At 41.4% G+C, this 21,550-nt stretch overlaps 1 protein-coding gene across 4 annotated transcripts in view; it reads left to right on the forward strand.

Moving 5' to 3' along the window:
- The window catches only part of LOC100016457 (carboxyl-terminal PDZ ligand of neuronal nitric oxide synthase protein-like), a 73,975-nt gene extending 55,273 nt beyond the window's left edge, over positions 1-18,702 (forward strand). For all 4 annotated transcript variants that reach the window (XM_056812086.1, XM_056812087.1, XM_056812085.1 and 1 more), the window contains 4 exons: positions 151-351; positions 5,696-5,861; positions 6,710-6,914; positions 8,173-18,702. In XM_056812086.1, coding sequence (XP_056668064.1) covers positions 151-351; positions 5,696-5,861; positions 6,710-6,914; positions 8,173-8,464 — 864 coding nt within the window. In that variant the 3' untranslated portion in view covers positions 8,465-18,702. The remainder of the gene's footprint in view (positions 1-150; positions 352-5,695; positions 5,862-6,709; positions 6,915-8,172) is intronic.
- Positions 18,703-21,550: the final 2,848 nt, after the last annotated feature.

Below are 21,550 nucleotides of genomic sequence, written 5' to 3' on the forward strand. Positions count from 1 at the left end.
TTCCATGGTTACATGAGTCATGATTTTTCCCCACTCTTCCATATCTGTCTCTTTCTACCAAATTCTGTCTTTCCTGGTGTGGCTGAACCAGGCCCCAACAAATTATTCATTATGCCTCCTCTTCCTTTCTCTACTCCAATATTGCCCAAGGTATGCCGCTGTGCCCAGGATGTTGGATCTGGCTCTGCCCACCCTGACAGTGCCCAGCCATGGTCACCCTCAAGAAGCCTGGAATCCTCTCCCAAGTCATCAGTCATGCCAGTAACACCACTCTTGACTCCACATTGTACCCGGCTCCTCCATCACCAACTTCTCCAGCAATGGCAGCAGGCTCAGGTAGCCACTGCCCAGGTAATAATTCTTCCTACTCTTCTCTTCCCTTAAAGAGAGCTCCCCAAGGGCAGAGTTTGCCTGAATGGCTTTCAGAGTGGCTACAATATCATAGAATTTTGCTCTTTCTATAGTTCTCAACTTAATCCACTGCCAGCATTCTATGTCTGTACTCCCAGAGTCATTAATTTCCTTAGATTCTTTAGGTCTTACCATAGTTCCATCCCTTCCTTTCTGAAAGGAGCAACTGAATATGGAGGCAGGAGAACTAGATTCAAATCCTGGCTTTCTCATTTACTAGGTACATTACCTTGAACAAATAATGATTATTTATCAGGAAAAATAAGAGTTATGGAATATTTAACATCTGTAAAAGGGGTGAACTATTATGTGTGACCTTAATAGACCTTTTGTAAGGCTCAAATGAGATACTCTCAGCTGCCTTGGAGAACACCAAACAACATCATTCCTTTTTTTTTTAAAGTCACTTGAAACAGAACTTTAAAAAATTATATAATTTTATATATTTACTTATATTTTCACATATTTGTTTATATTTATATTTACTTATAAAATGTTATCATAAACTCAATGAAAGCAAATATATATGTATATAAGGTAAACATAAAATGTTTTCAAATACAGCCATATAAAACCATTTTATTGAGATCAGACTCATAAATTCATTGGCATAGGGAACTGTCACTTAGAAAACCCTTTACCAAGGCAGGTTGGCACTTGTTCTACAACTTATAGTCCTAAAGAGTTGCCCTTTAGCAGAGGTATCAGGCCTGCTAGCTAGCCTCACAACACTCCCAGGTACATCAGAAATCAGATGAATTATAATTGGGAGATATTTGACAAAATTGTTTTTAAAAAACCAATAAAAAATAGATAGTATTACGTTGTGGTTCTCCAAATCAATAGGTGGTCTTCACCAAAATGTATATTTTGGTGTCTCTCATTTATATTTGAGTTCACACCACTGGCCTAGAGCCCTGAGAGATTTGCCCAGGGTCATACAGCAGGTATGTATGTCAGAGATTGGTCTTCTTGGCTTCAGAGTTAGGTCTCTATCCACTATGCCATGATGCTTCTCATAAAACAATCAGAATTTAACAAAGTAAAACCAAACAAATGGTCTAAATATGAAGTTCCTAAAAAAAATGTCATCGTACTCAATATATTTATAGTTCTAATTCTGCTGATTGAAATCTGCAGTAAGTTCCCATTTACTAGCATGAGGAGCCCCAGTTTTCCTTGATTTTCTTACTTTATACAAATAAATAAATTCTTTTGGTCTTTATACCCTTTATAGTTATCCTTTTACAATGCCATAATCTTTTATTAAAACAATATGCCATATTTTAACCATTCTTCAATCATGGGACATATAGGTGGTTTCCAACTTCTTGTTATTTGAAAAAAAGGCAGATAGATCCTGTTTACATTTTTTGCCTACTTTTAAGGGAGTCTTAATGATGGTATCACTAGGACAGAGATTATCATGAGTTTTGTGACTCTTTTGTATACTGTCCAGTTATTCTCCAAAAGACTTGCATCTATCACAATGTATTACAGTGCCTATTTCCAAGCAGCTCTGATAAAAATGGATTTAATTTTTGTCTTGGCTGATTTAGTGAATATAAAGTGGTATCTTAAGTGTGTTCTTAATTTGCATTTCTCTGATTATGGATGAATTGGTGTGTGAAATACTTGATAAAATGTTGGAGTTGGAGTGGGGAAGGTCTTGGTTCAGATCTTACCTATGATTCTTACTGGTTTATGATTATGGCGAAGTCACTTAAACTCTCTAAGTCTCAGTTTCCTCATTTATAAAATGAAGTGGTTGGATTAGATGAACTTTAAAATGCCTACTCTCTTTACCATCATCCTAACCTTCTTAGAAGTTCATTCTATCCAAATTTACCACCTACCAAATCTTGATGACAGATCCCATTTCCCAAGAAAATCCCTCTCTTTTCTCATTTGGGTTCAGTTCCTGACTCATAGTCTTCCTTTCTACTCCATCTTCTTTCCTCAGATATCCCCTCAAACATCTTAATCCCCAGCTCTCCAATTTCTTCAATTCCCATGACTTACTCCTTCCTTCTACCTCATCTTCTCACATGGATGATTGTACCTTTGATCTTGCCATCCCAATAAGAATTCTGCCTTTGTGTTCAAGAACTCTGAGGTGTTTTTTACATTAGCATAATATTTTATTTTTTCATCTCTTTATATGCTTCATTTCTCCTGAACCTTCTCTTCATTCCTACCCTGAAATCCAATGCTCCCATTCTTTGGTACTATTACAAGCCAAAAACTGATTCTTGCTAAACTCTCCTTCCTTTACAGTTGGTAAACCCATTCATTTTTGTACTATTTTTTATGCTTGAATCCCTTATGTCCTTGTCTGGTCATCAATCATGCCTCATCAAATTTAAATCCTAGATTATTCCCCTTCTTTCCCTCCTACTTGCAAACTACTGAATAGAATTGAAAGAAATAACAAAATTGGTTGGATTAATCAAAAAACATTTATTAAGTACACTTATGGACAACTCAGATTGTCAGGAAGTCAGTCTTCATATCAAGCCAAAATCTGCCTGTAACTTGAACCCATGGCTCCTCGTTCACCCTACTCAAGTAAAGCAGAACAAGTCTAAATGTTCTTCAATGTGTCAGTTCTTCAGATATTTGAAAACAGTTCTCATGAGTCTTTCCCTACCAAAGTTTTCCATTGGCCAACAGATCTATATCCTCTGCAATTTGATGTTTTTGTGCTCCCTAAATGGAATGTTTAGCTTCTTTTCTTAAAATATTATTATCCTGGATGTGCTATTAGGGCAGAGACCAAGTCAAATTAAAATGTTACATTTCCCCAACATCTGGCACAAGGCTCTTTACATAATAGATACATAGTAAATATTTGTTTCATATTCATGAAAAATGAATGCTAGGAAACTTCCTTTAAAAAACTTACTTGAGAGAAACTGGATATGGATATTTAGATGTATGAGTCATTTGCATAAAGGTGACAATCCATGAGAGCTAAAAAAGGTCACCTCTACTTTCCTCCCACTGTTTCCCAAATGCTCCCAAATCTGCCTTCCTTCAATTCAACTTTTCAAAGTTACCAAAGACCAATGATCTCTTAATTTAAAAAGTCTAATGCTCTTTTCTCATCTTTTTTTTTTGGCCTTTCTGAATCTTCTGACACTGTTAACTAGCTTCTCTTCCTGGATTTATCTCCTTTCTGGGTTTTTATGACACTGCTCTTTCTTGGTTCTCCTCCTACCTTTCTAATTATTTCTTCTCAGTCTCCTTTGCTAGACTTTTATCCATGGCACAGCCACTAACTTTGGATGCCCACTAAAGTTCAGTCCCTCTTTTCTTTATCTCTATACTTTCTTTGGTGTTCTTATTTATGGATTCAGTTAGAATCTCTATGCAGATAAGTCCTAGATTTCTGTCCAGCCTCAGTCTTTCTACTGAGTTAGTCCCACAGTATCAACTAGTCATTTGACATCTCAAACTAGAATATCTGAAGGCATCTTAAGCTCAAAATGTCCAAAATATATCTCTCCTCCCCCATTCTCTCTTACTCCAAATCCACCTTTCATCTGAACTTCACTACTGTTGTTGAAGGAATCATCATCCTTCCTATCACCCAGATTCACAACTTTGGCATCATTCTTGACTCCTCACATCCCAGAAATGCTATCTATTGCCAAACCTTGTAATTTCTTTCTCTATGACATCTTTCATATATGTTCCCTTCTTTCCACTCACAGAACTAGCACCCTAGGTCAGGCATCATCACCTCTGTCCTGGACAATTTCAGTAACCTCCTACTTGGCATCCTGCCTCAAATCTCTCTCTTCTTCATTTCATCATTTTTTCAAATGTTTAAAGTATATGTCTGACTACATCTACTCCTGCTCAGTAACTCTTTACAATCTGACCCCTGTTGACCTTATGTCTTCCTAGTCTACAATGAAACCAGACAGTCCACTCATACTCCATCTTCTACCTATACCTTTGCACTACTGTCCAGCCTTGCCTGGATTGCTCTTCCTCTTCATCTCTGCCTTATAGAATGCCTAGATTCCTATAAGATCCCTTCCAGGAGACCTTTCCTGGTTCTCCCAGTTGCTACTGCTTATCCCTCTGAATTTACTTTCCATTCAATCTATATTTATCTTTTTTGTTGTCTCCCATTTGAGTAGAGAGTTTAAAATTTTTTTACTTATATTTCCTACATTTAGCATAATATCTGGCACATTGCTTAATAAATGCTTATTGGTTAATTTGTTGATTAAACATTTTTCCTGTGTTATTAACATTTTTCATCTCTTCCTACATTGGTTTTCTGTTTGTCTTTGACCATTGCTCCACTGGGGAGGATATTACCTTTAAAGACATGTATTCATTCTTTGAGATCAGTCATTCAACAAGCATTTATAGGTTCTGAAAGCCAGGCCTTTCTCTGACATATTTACTAGAAATATTCTTTTCTCAATTTGTTCCCTTTTTATTATACAAATAAAGTAGGTTTTTTTTTCAAAGGAGGTCTACTAGCATTCATTTTTTCATTCGACAAATATTTATCATGTATCTGCTATGTAGGAAGTCCTATACTAGGTGTGTTATATTATAATGCTATTCTGGGGTGGGGGAAGGCTAAATCACCAATTTGGGGAATACAAACTTGTCTATTGAAAAAACCTCACAGGGAAGTTTAGCCTAGAAAAGACTTTGTGGAGAGGAAGACACATGATAACTGTTTTAAAAAATCTGAAGAGCTGTCTTATAGAAGAGGGATTGGACCTTTTAAGTTTGGCTTCAGGGAAAAGAAGAAATAAACATCGTAACGCCTGTTTTATGCTAAGTGCTTTACTCATTTATCTCATTTATAGCAAATGGAAACTAAGTGACTTACTCAGGTACAAACAGCAAGTAAGAGTCTGAGGTCAAATTTGAATTCAAGACTTCCTGACTCCAGAAGTAGCATTTGTCCACTATGCCGCCCTGTCTGAGAGGGAAGAACTAGAAGTAATGGGTTCAAATTACAAAGAGGCAGATTTTGGCTTGATATAAAGACCACCTTCTTGACAATAAGAGATGCTCATAAATGGAAGGGACAACCTGAGAAGCAGTGAGCTTCTTATTACTGTAGGTCTTAGAGGTTGCCAGCAATGTTGGAGAGGGGTTTTGTTGCCAGAGCCAGTTTAGATCAGAATAACTCCTAGGATTGCTTCTGATTGGGTAATCCTGATTTGGTAACTCCTTCACAATGAGAATTAGGATTGGATTGGAGGTCAAGAATGGCCACAGATGGTGTGGTATGGGAATTCTCCAGGTACAGCTCCTCACAGACCAGCTCGCAGCAGAGACAGCAGCCAGAGTGGAGGCCCAGGCCAGGATCCGTCAGTTGCTACTGACCAACAGAGACTTGCTCCAGCACATGGCACTGCTAGGACGGCAGCTAAGGGAACTAGAGGAAAGAGCTTGGACCCGGCCTAATGGTAAGGAGGGTTCAGGACAAAATAGGGATCTGGTGGTGAGAAGATATGGATCAAAATAAAGAAGGGGGCTGGGGCTGGCCTGCTGGTTTGGGAATGGGGAAGGCTGAGAGACTCATGAGGCTCAAGTGAAGACAGGAAAAGGAGATGATATTGATCTAATGATGAAAGGATCCAAGATATTAAAGGCAAAGGACAACTAGAGAGACATCCCAGGCTCCTAGTACAGAGTGTGTGTTGTGAATTACCTTTAGTTATATATATATATATGTGTATATATATATACACACACACACACACACACATATAGTACTAAATTATGCTGAGATTTTGAACTGGTTAATGCTGAGATTCTTCTTTTGTTCCTTTCATAGAATATAGTATATAAGATCTAGAAAGTCTCTAAGAATACACAGTTTCATAATATCTGACTAGAGTCTTCTTCTCCAGGTACAAAAGGAGGGGGAACCCTACAGTTTTATCTCCTGGAGGGAGACCTAGGGGAAACAATGGAGACCCTGACCCATCCTTATTGAGGAATTAAAGAACAAATAACAGAGAATATTAGAGATGGAAGGAGCCTTAGAACAAAATGGTGCTGACCTGTCATTATTGATGACATAGGATTTTAGCACAAAAAGGAAAGAAAAGAAAAGAAAAGAAAAGAAAAGAAAAGAAAAGAAAAGAAGAATATTAGAATTAGAAGGGACCTGAGAACAAAGAGTTTTGGAACTTGGGGAGGAGGTACAGGAGTTAGCTGCTGCCAATCTCTAGGGACCTGCCTAAGAATCTTTATCAGTAGTCTCTTGTCAAAGAGTTCATGGTTGCTTCTTTCCCTTCTTCCCAAACAGGTAACCAGGCTCTGCAGAGCTTTAGCCTTAGCCTGGACCGGGCCTCTACCCTGGGTCCCAGGATCCAAAGGAGCCAGGACACTGTGGGAAAGGTTAGCCTGACTTTGAGAAGTAGGCATCTTCCTGGACTCAGTCGGAGGGAAGAAGAATCCGAGGAGACTGACCAGGGAGGGAGTCCCTCCAGCCTCACAACCAATAAGGATAGGTCAGTGACCCCACCACCTCCCTGCCCTCTCTTATGATGCTATAAAGTAACCTCTTTCCCACAGTCTCATAAACACACACCCACTGGGGGGGGGGGGTGTTGAACCTTTTCTAGATCATGAGGGCAGTATATTATAGTGCAGAGTGATTAGTTTATTATTAGATTATAATATACTGAGGGCAGGATATTATAGTGCAGAGACTCACGAAGTCCAGGATTAACTAGGAGTCAGGAGATCTAAATTCCTATCCTGGTTTTGCCCTAACTCAACCCTCTCACTATATCAGCATTGGTGAAGGTTGTCAAGTTCGTGTGCCCAAACCACAGCATCAAGCTGCCCGTGAGCCCCAGACATTACCCCCAGAGAGTGGAGGGAGGAACCCCTGGCTTTGGGCAACTGACCTGAGGGGCTGGGAATGCAAAAAAAAATGTCCTCAGGCACTGGGAAGAGGGAATGGAGAAGCTCCCCCAGTGCTAGGTTGGTAGGCATGCCAATACTTCACCAGTGCTGCACTATATGATTTGGGGCAAATGACTCCCCTCTCTAAGCCTCAGTTTTCCTTTCTGTAAATTGTGGGCCATAAAATATAGACTATGCTTTTCACAGATTTATTTTTGAGGATCTAATGGAATATATATGAAAAGACTTTTCTGAGATCTTTCAAAGCACCAAATAACTGAAAAGGGTTATTAGGATTAATAGGATCATAGGATTTAGAACTGGAAAGAACCTTAAATGTAAAAAGGAAGCTCTGAAGAGATGAAATGACTTGCCTAACCTCTTCAGAACTGGGATTCAAACCAAAGTCCTCTGACTCCAGAGCTTTTTACAACATTCTTATACTCTCTATAATGACCCTGAATCCTGTGTCCTCCCCTACACTTCAGAAATGGAAGCAGAGCCCACAACAGTAACTCACCTGGCTCTGTTGGGTTTGAGGCGAATAAATGGGAGCAATGACAAAGGAGTCCTCCTGTGAATTCCTACAGCTGGTATCCTAAGTCCTGGCTCTATGGCAGCTCATAGAAAGGACAAGACACCTGGGAAAGCTTTAGATCTTCCCTCTGCCTCCAGACAGGTCTTCCCCCAAGTGAAGCCCTTTCTTCACAAGGACACTGATGTGATTATCCTTTTTTTAGAGGAGGAACCAGGTTCAGAGAGATAGAAAGTATAAAGAATGCAGAAATAATCCTCACTCCAGGCCCTGTATCCTTTTCACTCTCCTCCCCCTTCCCAATCTCCTGTACTGTTCCCCAGGTTGCTATCACCGTCCATTCCCAAGCTTCACCCTCCACCCCCTACCCTCAAGAAGAGGCTGACCAAGGCTTCCCTCAGCCTGGACTCGGAGACTGACCCAGGACAACCATCATCTTTTGGATCCCCAGACTCAGTGAGCAGTGACACCCTGGAGGAGGCTGAAGCTGGGGCCACTCAATGGCACCTCTCACCCACAACCTTCCCATCTGGGGCCAACGACACAATCCTGCACATCAGCTTCTCTGATGAGGATGAGGAGGATCCAGCCATTGTGGCCCACATTCCTGCATAACCTTCCCCACCCCCCAATCCCCCCCCCCCCCCCCCCCCGCAGCTTCTCTCTTTCCTTTCTTTCCCTTCCTCTGGATGCTCCAGTGTACCTAAACTAGCATAGAGCAGCAGCAGCCTACTGTAGTGTTAAGAGCACTTGACTTGGAGTCAGATGACCTGGGTTCAAATCCTCATTCTGTTCGTTAGCCATCTGTGTGAAGTGAGACAAGTCACTAAAGTTCTCCTGGCCTCAGGATCATCATCTGTAACCTGATGAGGTTAGCTTAGATTATCTCTAAGATCCCTTCCAGCTCTTGGTCCTGTGATTATTCCTTCTGCAACATCATGATGGAATGGCAAGAGCTTGGTCTAATAGTCAGAAGATCAGGATTTAAATCTCACCTCTAAAATATATTAGTTTCATGAACCTGGGCAATTTATTTTACCTCTTTGAGCCTCAGCTTCCTCCTCTGTAAAATGGGAATAGAATCCTTGCACTACCTACCTCACAGGCTTATTATGAAGCTTTGTAAACCCCAAGTGCTCTAGAAAAGTGAGCTGTTTTTATTAGTGTTATTTGGAGGCTGAGGTCTCTGCCACAATGGGGACTGGCTCACTCCTTAGTTGCTTTATATGTTTGTTTGGTTTTTAAAAAATGGATTAACCATAGCCTTAACCAGCTGAGCAAATAGACATAAGATGTAACTCCTAGTACTTAACCCCAATTGCCTAGTCCTTACCACTCTCTAAGGCAGAAGGGAAGGAAGGAAGGAAGGAAGGAAGGAAGGAAGGAAGGAAGGAAGGAAGGAAGGAAGGAAGGAAGGAAGGAAGGAAGGAAGGAAGGAAGGAAGGAAGGAAGGAAGGAAGGAAGGAAGGAAGGAAAGAGAAAAAAGAAAGAAAGAAAGGAGGAAGGAAAAGAAAGAGAGAAAGAAAGGAAGAGAGAAAGAAAAAGAAGGAAAAAAGAGAAAGGAAGGAAGAAAAAGAGAGAGAAAGGGAGGAAGGAAGGAAGAAAAAGAAGGAAGGAGAGGAAGGAAGGAAGGAAGGAAGGAAGGAAGGAAGGAAGGAAGGAAGGAAGGAAGGAAGGAAGGAAGGAAGGAAGGAAGAAACCAAGAAAAAGTACATCAACTTTTTGGCCCTACCCAGAACCTTTGCTAACCTTCTTTGAGCTAATTCACCTTTCTAGACAATTAGTTTCCTCATCTATAAAATAAGGCTGTTGGACTAGGTGAATCCTATGAGCCTATGGCCTTTGCTCCCACTTTCTTCTCAAGCTTGGAATGCTCTTCTCCCACTCCTTCATTTTCCTCTAGTGAAGTCCTTCCCATCCTTCAAAGCTCAATTCTGCTTCTGCTTCCTTTGTGGAGCCTTCCTTGAACATCTCTTCCCTCTTTCTCTCCCCAGCTGAAAGATCTCTTTCTTTAAATTTCTGAGTATTTTGAGAGTTCTGCTCTACTTCTATTTTACTCTTCTTTGTATTATATTTATATATGTATGTGGAACTCCCTTCTTCCTCCTTTTACAACAATGGGCTCTCAAAGGGCAGGAACTATTTATTTGTTTTCCACATTGGGACAGGGAATAAGCCATAGCTTTAGTTCTTAGAAGGGACCTTAGAGGTCATTAAATCTAACCCCTTCGTTTTACAGAGAAAACTGAAGCCCAGAAAGAATACATGACTTACCTGGCATCACACAATTAATAAGCATTAAAGAAAGGGTTTGAACCCAAGTCTTCCTGGTTCTAAGGCTAACCCTATCTGCTTTGCTACACTGACTCATATTGCTTGGTAAATGCCTGAAGTGGATGGGAATATGAAGTTCTATCCTCCTGGGAACATCACATCCCAGTTATCCTTTTGTGACCCCTAGATGGGCCTCCACCCTGATCAAATGAGAACCTATGGCAAGCATTTTGTAAATCTTAAAGTGCTTTATAAATGTGAGCACTTATTATCTTAAGAAGATCTCTTGCTTCCTAGGATTAACGATGGAACTAGTCCCTTATGCAACTTAGAAAACCCCTTCAGAAGCATCTCTCTGTCACTTTCTGATATCTTCTATGTGAATGAATTGATTATGACCTAGAGAGCTAGGAAGAATGGCAAGGAAACTGGAAAGTCTCTGAACACCTGAAATTAGGTTTGGGGTGGAGAAGAATGATATTGTAGACAAATATTTTGTCACATTTTGGTCACAAACCAGGGATACAATTGATATGCAATATAGACTTCCCATGTCTATAATCCTCTCCAGTTTTTAAAGCACTTTCCTCGGGGAAGGAATGCCAATGTCATTGTCCGTATTTTACAGATGAGGAAACTGATGCCAGATAAAGGGAAAGTGGTTTGCTCAAGCTTACACAGCTGAAAAGTTCCAGAGCTGAGACTCCATTCAGGCCTTTTAACTGTTTAATTCTTTCCACTAATAGCTACCACCTCTTAATCCTGGGTCCTTCCCATCCCAGCTACAATGCAATAATATTCACTCAGCCTGGGCACTCTGGGCTGAGTTGCAGCCTCCTGGAACTCCTGTGGCTTATCCTCCCTCTGCTGGATGATTCTGAGGATATGTCCCTTTGCCCATCCCCTGGAGTCTGTCCAAATGTCCCACATACTTACCCTAAGAACTTGAGAGATTCCCCATTTCTCTTACCCTCAGGACAGGATCCCACAATTTCCCTGAAAGAGATGTTAACAAGAATGTAGAATGAGGATGACAGTGTTAGATTGCAAGAATCTAATCTTTTCAAGAGAAAAAGTTACTGGAAAATGGTGGCAAGATGAATGGGTTTGGAAGTGGGGAGAAGTGAATTTCCTGACTCTGACTCTGATTCTTAGCTTAGTGAGTGGGATTTGGGAAAACGGTGCCATGCCTCCCACAGAAAGGGTGGCGAAAGATATAAGAGAGATCCCAGTTTCTCTTCATGCAAGATGATGGAATGATCAGAAGAAAATTTTGAGGATAAAGAGAAATTTATAATTCCATGGGGATTATAAGGGACCCAGTAGAAAGGGATCAGAGAGCAATGGACAAAGCTGGAAGGCCACTTCCATACTTACCACATTCCTAACTATTTATCTGAGAACAGAAGGGACAGAGGGGAAGAGCAAAGGTATGTTCATGGTGCTTTCCTCTTTGGAAATTCAGAGAACTTTTCACTTACTACTTTCCTTAATACAAAGACTAGGGATTGGTGTAAGAATGTACTGAATGGACCTGGGGTTAGAAGATGTGTTTTCGAATCCAAAGTTCCAATCCTGCCTCTGTCACTTCCTGGCCCTGTTACTCTAAACAAATCACTTAATCCTTCCAAGCCCCACATTTGTATAGTTCATCATCAATAATTGCTCAGTATACTATACTTTAGTGGAAAGAGGCTTGAAGACAGAAGATTTAGGTTCAAATTCTGACATTCATGAGCTGTGTAACCCTAGTAAGCCCTAAGCTTTAGTAAAATGAAGATAATAATCCCTTTCCTGGAGGGCAAGAACTATTTGTTTTTCCTTTGTGTCTTCAGTATTTAGCAGAGGGATTGGTCCTTAGAACCTAATAAATTCTCATAGAGGGGCAGTTAGGTGGCTCAGTGGATAGAGTGTCAGGCCTCAACTCGGAATGATCTGAGTTCAAATCTGACCTTGGATACTTTTTAGCCATGCAACTTTGACCAAATCACTTAACCCCATTTGCCTAGCCCTTACCATTCTTCTGCCTTGGAATTGATACTTAGCATTAATTTTAAGACAGAAGGTAAAGGTTTCAGATGAATAAATGCTCATGGATTGATTGAAAATGTTCATAACCCTTCATACAGGAGAAAAGGAATTCTTAATCAGGGATCTATGAATTTAAAAAAAATACATTTTGATAAATATTTCAACATAAATGACTTCCTTTGTAATCCTATGTATTTTATTTTATTTATTTAAAAATTTTATTCTGAGGGGTAGCTAGGTGGCTCAATGGATAGAGCGCTAGGCCTAGAGATGAGAGGTCCTGGGTTCAAATCATATCTCAGACACTCCCTAGTTGTGTGACTCTGGACAAGTCACTTAATACAATTGCTAATCCTTACCACTTCTTTGCCTTGGAACTGATATTTAGTATTGATTCTAAGACAGAAGATAAGGGTTAAAAACAAAAACCAAAACCACCTTATTCTGAGAAGGGATCCACAGGTTTTAGCTAACTGCCAAAAGTGTCCAAGGTGCAAAAAAATGTGAAGAACCCCTGCCATTAGAGTTATTGCTATTATATGGCGCTTTATTGTCACAAAGTGCCCTTATACAGTATCTCATCTGTTTCTAATAAGAGCCCAGCAATGGAAACAAAACAGAAACTGTTATACTCATTTCACCAATATGGAACTGAGTAGGGAATGTATCTTCCTCCAAGTCACACAACAAATCAGTGGCAGTCAGAACTAGAACCCAGATCTTCTGACTCTCAGGTCAGGGCATATTGCTGAATGACTGAAGTTTGGAGGTAAAAGGAGGCTGTCAACCAGAATTAACAAGGTCCAGTGAGTTGGTGCATGCCAGGGGCTGGTTGGTCAAACTAGCCCATTAAGTCCAAGTGGTCTGGTCTCATGCTACCACCTGGTGGCCACCTGAGGGATTGCCATAGTCACAAGGCTCATGCTTCCCATTCTAGAGCTCTTGCAGGGAAGGACTTGTGCCCATTGTTTTACAGTTGCCTTGGATTTTTCCCCATCCTCTATCCAAGTATCCTGCCTCAGGTTATGCCACAACTAGGGAGACCTCCGGAAACTGTGTGATCTTGGACTTTCAGGCAGTTTAAATATGGGAAGAACCCCTGTGGGAGTAGAGAAGGGGTGAAGGGAGAAGAGGGCAATATTCTTAGACTTTAGCTTTTTGAAGACTCTCATGGAACTGAGAAAAGAGCTCAGAGAAGATCTTGGAGTTAAGAAATTGGGGTTCAAATCCCATCTTTGCTACTCACTTTGTGACTGAACACAGTACCAAAACTCTCTCTTTTGGCCTCAGTTTCTTCATCTCTAAAAGGAGTGGTATTGGGTGTTTGCTAAGGTCCCTTCTAGCTCTCTCAATCTAATGATTCTATGAATTATGACTGTTCCTTAGTATCCTCAGTAACCTTGGGCACATTTCTTCTCTCTGTTTCCTAGTTTATTCATCTGCCAAATAGGATAGTAATATTCACTTCCTATAAGAGTATGGATGAAGTGAGATCATTAAAGTCATGTACTTTTTAAACTGTGGGCATGCTAGAGAAATGCCACATGTCACCTATTCCCATATGTCCCATAGGATGATAAATCTAGAGTTGGAAGCTTTAAGGAAGCTTTAAGCTCCTTAAGTCTAACCCCCTCCATTTGCAGATAAAGGAACTGAGGTCCAAAGATGGGAAACAACTTGCCCAAGGTTATAGTAAATGGCAGAACTGAGATTCCAGCTTAGATCCTCTGACTCCAAATCCAGTGCATTTTCCACTATACCAAGCAGAATCTTCACCTCCATTCCCTATATGATCGTTCCAGAGAATTGATGTCTATCTCCCTTTTCCTGGGTCGTACATCCTTCTTATTTCACATCATTCAACAAACATTTATTAAGCAACTACTTGGTATAGAAAGTTGTATTAGGTTCTAAGGGAGATGTAGGGTTTAGCTAAAATGTAGCCCCAACCCTCATGAAATGTAGTCTAGCAGGAGGGGATCAGATATGAACTCTAATAGTCTCTAATACTCTTAATGCTAACAATTTTCTAATAGATTCTCTAAATCTAATATTAGAGAATATTGGTGTTTGTATTTGATCCCCTTGATTATAGTTAACTGCATTAGAGCTAAGTAGAAAACAAAGGACTCCCAGAGTATAAGTTAATGGAGTTAAAAATAAAAATATAAAATAATCAAGTGTGCAAGTGTGCCCAGTCTCTATTAGCCTACCTCTCTATGAGTAGATGAATATAATGAGTTCAGCCCTTAGAAGATTATTACCATTGTAATACACATTTATATACGCTATACATGCCCTGGTGTTATTAAGCACCAGAGATAACAAGGACAAAGATTAAATTGCCCATGCCCTCAAGAGGCTTACCTTCTACTAAGGAAGATGACACATAAAAACAGATAAATTACTGCTAAATGATTTTAGGAGGGAAAGCACTTTAATTGGAAGGATCTGGAATTGCTAAAAGGAAGTAGTACCTTAGGTGAATCTTGCAGAAAATCAAAGATTTCCTAAAGCAGAGTTGGAGAAAGAGGACATTCCTGGCATCTGTGACAGCCAACATAGAGGTCAGGAGACTGGAATGCTGAATTTGGGAAATGGCAAGTAGGCCAGTGGAGGTAGAACAATGAGTGTACACAAAGGGAGGAATGTGAAATACATCCATGAGATGGTCTAGAGCCAGATTATGGAAGGCTTTAAGTCTGAAGCAAAGAAGTTTCATTTTGTCCTCTAGATGATAGGGAATTATTGAAAGTTTTTCAGCAAAGGAATAATATGGTTAGACTTGTGCTTGGGGACTGTATAGGTGGAGGGAAGGGGATAAATAATGAGGATATCAGGGAAGTAGAAAGGAGAACCTGATCTAGAGGAGGGATAAGTGAATGGTGATAAGCTTTTTCCAGTAAGGGTGGGATGAAGTAAGTGATATTACAGATAATGGATCTAAAACTCCAAGTATTTAAATGACTTTTCCGTGCTCTCACAGCTAGAACTGTAGAGCTCTGAGGCCAATCCGACTGCTGGTCCACTATCCCCTACTGCCCAGGCTTGGGCAGATAGGGTGGGAGGGAGAGAGAGTGAGCAAGAAGCCTTGAGAGATTGAGCGGGGCTGGAATTGTGGGATGGAAAGATTCCAGGGAGGACCACTGGTAGGGGCTTAGTTTGAGGTGTGGCGAATCATGGGCTCTACTCACAAAATACTGAACCTTACCTTATTTTAGCTAAAAGAGCCTCCAATGACTTAAAACTGTAGGATCCCAGCAGGGCAGAGCTGCAACTACCCTTAGAACACAGAAGATCAGAGCTGGAGGGAGCCTTAGGCAACTCGTCTACCCCCTCCCTTTTACAGATGTGGCCACTGAAGCTCAAGGAGATTCAAGTGACTACTTTAAGGGCACATATGTAGGTATTGGAGGTGATATTTGAACCCAGGTCCTTTTTTTTTAAAATTCTTACCTTCTGTTTTAGAATCAATCCTATGTATTGGTTCCAAGGCAGAAGAATAAGGGCTAGGCAATGGGGGTTAAATAACTTGCCCAAAATCACACAGTTAGGAAGTGTCCGAGGTCAAATTTGAACCCAGGACCTCTCATCTCTAGGCCTGGCTCTCAATCTACAGCTGCCCCCAACCCAGGTCCTTTGACTCCAAAAGTTGCTACATGCTACTTACTTCCTATACTATGGGAGGGATTAGCAGAGCTGCAATTAGAACCCAGGTCTGATTTGAAATCTAGTATTCTTTCTACTATCCCACATTACTTTAGAGAACAAATAGTCTGTGTGATGTTGGACAAGCCCTGTCCTTTCTTGATGCCTTTCTTTCCTCTTCCGATAAATGAACTATGAGACTGGATCTCTAAATATCCTCTTGCAGCGCTTTTTTTCCAATTTATTTCCAATACCTAGCAGGAAATAATTCTCCACAAGAGGTTGAGGAGAGGAAGTCCTGAGGAAGACCCCGATCTGTACCTGGGAGCTGAGGAAGGACAGGAAATCCTAGAGGACCTGGCAGGTTCTGGAAGGGTTCTGCAACTCTAGGCATGGGCACCAGGGGGCACTGCAATCCAATTCACTGCTGTTCCTAAAGCCAAGCAATTGACTATCTAGGTTTGTGTTGGGAATTAGTTTTCCTTTCTATTAGGAATAAAAGGGTAAAGAAATGGATTTCAGCTTGAGACTTTCTACCACATTCCATCTGGGCCAAGGAACTCCCAGGCCCAGGCCTATTTCCCCCAACCCATTCAATCTGTCTTATCCCAGCTGCCCCCCTCTAACACCGCCTTGTGGAATTACAGAATGGCAGGGTGGTGGGGATGTTAGAATAGAGAACAGAGAGGCCAGCAGGTTTGGAAAAGAAAAAAACAAATCCCTGAAGATCATCTAATCTACCCTCCTTCAATTTTATAAATTGGGAAATAGAGGCTCAGAGAGGGGAAGTAACCCACCGAAAATCTCACAAAGTGTTCATGGCAGAGCTGGGAGAAGTATCCAGGTTTCCTGATTGCATTCAAAGGTTTTCCATATGACAGAGGAAAGCCTAAGAGAATGGGAGAAAGGACAGGGGAATAAAGATTTCCCTACCAAGGAGTTTTCCTGACCCATCTCCCTTGACCTTTAGCCAGGCCCAAAGGTAAGACCAGAAAGGGATGGGAGGTGAATATGCAAAATGATATAATTTTTTAGAGCTAGAAGAGACAGTATACATATATATGTTTATATAAGTTTATGCCTATGTGTATAAAAATATTTGTAACAATGTAAACTTTTCAAGAACAGGGACTTTCTACTTTTTATCCCCAGCACCTACCATAATGTCTTGCAAGTAGGAGGTGCTTAATAAATGCTTGTCAATCAAATTGTATGGGAAGTAGATGTACATGTATCAAATGTGATGAAAGGAAATGTGAACTTGTGTGTATGAATAGATTTATCAGTATTATTGAGTTATTCCTGCCTATGCATGTAAAAGAATTTGTGTGTGTTTGTATGTTACACATGTTTAAGTGTATGTCATCATGAAAACGGCATATATGCCATATATCTGTATATAAGGAATAGTATCCTTTTATCTGCTTCTTATACTTAAGCATATTTAAGAATATATATATGTATGTTTATTATATGTATATATTATATGTATAATATATTCTATATGTTATATGTATAATATATTCTCCATATATGCTTGTATTTATGGACATGTGAGTAGATTCTCTTTAGTTTCTACTCAAAGCTGTCTCTTTCCCAGGTAGGCCTCAGCTTTCCCCTTCTTCCAAGACCCTATTCTCTCTCCCTATTTTCCCCAAGGCCCCTTACTCAAGTAATTTCTCCCCAAATTCAATGACTCCCTCAATCTCTTCAGAACAGTTCCTTCCGCTCACCCCACAACATGAACACACACCCTCTTATTCTAGCCCACAAAGAAAGATTTTCTCTCCTTCTACCACACATGGGATTCCTCTGGGTTCAGAGAAGCAAGAAAGAAACTGAGAAAAGATGCAGTAGAGTGAGCATAAGGATAGAACTCAGGGTTCTGGGGTTCAGCTCTGCTGGTCTCTTTCACCCCTTTTAAACCTGTTTCCTTTTCTGTGAAATAGAAATAACAATTGTTACCCTCCTTCTCCATTTTGTTATAAAGGTGAGATGATAATAGGTATGAAAGGATTTTTGCAATTCTAAAGGTGTATATAAATGTCAACTATTAGGAGCCCTTTATTCAATGATGCCCTATTGCCTTTGGAATAAAGTCTGTGATGTGGTAGAAAGAGCTGGAGACAGAGAAGCAAGAGACTTGAGTTTGAGTCCCAGCCCCACCACTCCCTGGTCCAGTCCACTTGCTGTACATCAATACCAGCACTTCTCTTAAAGCTCAGGTCTGACTGAGTCCTGCCCCAACACAACAAGCTCCAATGTCTCAAAGATCAAATGTAAAGTTACCTGTTTGGTGTTTAAAGTTCCATCAAAAGTCACTTATTGTCTATAATCTTCTTACACTTTCCTCCCTTCCACAGTGAAGCCATACTGGCCTCTTTGCCAATCCTCACACCTGATGATCCATTTCCCACCTTGATGCCCTTGTATTGGCTGCCACCATGTCTAGTATGCTGTCCCTCTTCACCCCTTGGAAAACCCTGGTTTCTTTCAATACTTCTCTCAAATGCAACTGTCTTCAGGAGACTTTTCTCATTGCCTACACCTGCTAGTGCCTTCCCCTCTAAGGTGACTTTGCATATGTCTTCTATATACCTATGTATGAACAGGTTATTTGTGCCAGAGGTGCCCAACATGGAGCCCTCAACAATCCCAAACACTGCAGAACCAAATTAAAGAGCAATTGGGGAATATTTTAACAAAATAAATAAGAACATGATAGAACATAGATAATGTTCTTATGTGGTTTTTCTAAGTCAATATGCAGCCCACAAGGATCTTTACTGATCTATACCATTAGAATATCCCTACAGCAAGAAGAGTTTAATTTATGTCTTATATCTCCTGTGTTTAGCACAGTGCCTGGAACAGAGCAAATGCTTAATAAATACTTCTTCGAATGATTCTGGGTGAGTCACTTCCCCTCAATGGGGCTCTGTTTGCTCCCATGTAAATTGACAGAGGGGGGAGTAATTTTCTTTCCAACATTCTATGTCCTAAGGTCCCTTCCAGCTCCAATATTCTATGTCCTAAGGTCCCTTCCAGCTCCAATATTCTATGTCCTAAGGTCCCTTCCAGGTCCCTTATTCTATGTCCTATGGTCCCTTCCAGGTCCCTTATTCTATGTCCTAAGGTCCCTTCCAGGTCCCTTATTCTATGTCCTAAGGTCCCTTCCAGGTCCCTTATTCTATGTCCTATGGTCCCAGGTCCCTTATTCTATGTCCTAAGGTCCCTTCCAGGTCCCTTATTCTATGTTCTGAGGTCCCTTCCTGCTCCCTTATTCTATATCCTATGGTCCCTTCCTGCTCCCTTATTCTATGTTCTGAGGTCCCTTCCTGCTCCCTTATTCTATGTTCTGAGGTCCCTTCCTGCTCCCTTATTCTATGTTCTGAGGTCCCTTCCAGGTCCCTTATTCTATGTCCTATGGTCCCTTCCTGCTCCCTTATTCTATGTTCTGAGGTCCCTTCCTGCTCCCTTATTCTATGTTCTGAGGTCCCTTCCTGCTCCCTTATTCTATGTTCTGAGGTCCCTTCCTGCTCCCTTATTCTATGTTCTGAGGTCCCTTCCTGCTCCCTTATTCTATGTCCTATGGTCCCTTCCTGCTCCCTTATTCTATGTTCTGAGGTCCCTTCCTGCTCCCTTATTCTATGTTCTGAGGTCCCTTCCTGCTCCCTTATTCTATGTTCTGAGGTCCCTTCCAGGTCCCTTATTCTATGTCCTATGGTCCCTTCCTGCTCCCTTATTCTATGTTCTGAGGTCCCTTCCTGCTCCCTTATTCTATGTTCTGAGGTCCCTTCCTGCTCCCTTATTCTATGTTCTGAGGTCCCTTCCTGCTCCCTTATTCTATGTTCTGAGGTCCCTTCCTGCTCCCTTATTCTATGTTCTGAGGTCCCTTCCTGCTCCCTTATTCTATGTTCTGAGGTCCCTTCCTGCTCCCTTATTCTATGTTCTGAGGTCCCTTCCAGGTCCCTTATTCTATGTCCTATGGTCCCTTCCTGCTCCCTTATTCTATGTTCTGAGGTCCCTTCCTGCTCCCTTATTCTATGTTCTGAGGTCCCTTCCTGCTCCCTTATTCTATGTTCTGAGGTCCCTTCCTGCTCCCTTATTCTATGTTCTGAGGTCCCTTCCTGCTCCCTTATTCTATGTCCTATGGTCCCTTCCTGCTCCCTTATTCTATGTTCTGAGGTCCCTTCCTGCTCCCTTATTCTATGTTCTGAGGTCCCTTCCTGCTCCCTTATTCTATGTTCTGAGGTCCCTTCCAGGTCCCTTATTCTATGTCCTATGGTCCCTTCCTGCTCCCTTATTCTATGTTCTGAGGTCCCTTCCTGCTCCCTTATTCTATGTTCTGAGGTCCCTTCCTGCTCCCTTATTCTATGTCCTATGGTCCCTTCCTGCTCCCTTATTCTATGTTCTGAGGTCCCTTCCTGCTCCCTTATTCTATGTTCTGAGGTCCCTTCCTGCTCCCTTATTCTATGTTCTGAGGTCCCTTCCTGCTCCCTTATTCTATGTTCTGAGGTCCCTTCCTGCTCCCTTATTCTATGTCCTATGGTCCCTTCCTGCTCCCTTATTCTATGTTCTGAGGTCCCTTCCTGCTCCCTTATTCTATGTTCTGAGGTCCCTTCCTGCTCCCTTATTCTATGTTCTGAGGTCCCTTCCAGGTCCCTTATTCTATGTCCTATGGTCCCTTCCTGCTCCCTTATTCTATGTTCTGAGGTCCCTTCCTGCTCCCTTATTCTATGTTCTGAGGTCCCTTCCTGCTCCCTTATTCTATGTTCTGAGGTCCCTTCCTGCTCCCTTATTCTATGTTCTGAGGTCCCTTCCTGCTCCCTTATTCTATGTTCTGAGGTCCCTTCCTGCTCCCTTATTCTATGTTCTGAGGTCCCTTCCTGCTCCCTTATTCTATGTTCTGAGGTCCCTTCCTGCTCCCTTATTCTATGTTCTGAGGTCCCTTCCAGGTCCCTTATTCTATGTCCTATGGTCCCTTCCTGCTCCCTTATTCTATGTTCTGAGGTCCCTTCCAGCCCTGACATTCTGAGTTGTAAGATCCTTCCTGGCTCTAACAGTGCGTGTTCAAAGGTCCCTTTGTTAAATGAAATGTTAACATGTTACCTTCAAAAGTTCCTTGTTGAATTGAATAGAACATTGTATATTGTAAGGGTCCTTCTAGCTCTAAACCTGTAAGGATGCTTGGTCCAGGCTCATCCTAGTATTCCAGACCCTCCACCATCTGGTGCCAACCCACCCTGAAAGCTAAGAGGAAGTGCTGGCCAGTTCCAGGTCCCTCAGCAATCCTGGCTCCCATTGCCCCTCACCCACAGGGCCTGGGCCCTGGTGCCAGTGTGGAACCAGGGGCCTGGAGAAGCCTGGCAGTGGGGGGGCTGTGGAGGGAGGGAGAGAGAAGCAGTTAGCATTTTTACATGTTTGTCATGCTGACTGTTCAGGAGAGGGGGGAAAAAAACAACTTTTCTTTTCTTCCCCTTGGATGTCTGGTAATCAGGCTGGACGCAGGTGGTAAAGATCTCTATCCGTCAAACAATGCAGTGCAGTTTGTAACCTGTGACTAAATTTGGTGTTCGTTTTAATTTAGAGTCTGCGTTGGGCTTGCCTGTTCATCTCTATGCAAAGGAGATGAAATGAATATGCAACTTTGGGCCTGTAATTGTACCGCTTCAATGCAGCACTATAATTTTCCAAACAGGATCTTGCAATCAGGCCTCTATTCATTAGTGTATAAACAATTTTGTT

This window comes from Monodelphis domestica, chromosome 1 (assembly GCF_027887165.1).
Source record: "Monodelphis domestica isolate mMonDom1 chromosome 1, mMonDom1.pri, whole genome shotgun sequence".
Taxonomy (NCBI): Eukaryota; Metazoa; Chordata; class Mammalia; order Didelphimorphia; family Didelphidae; genus Monodelphis; species Monodelphis domestica.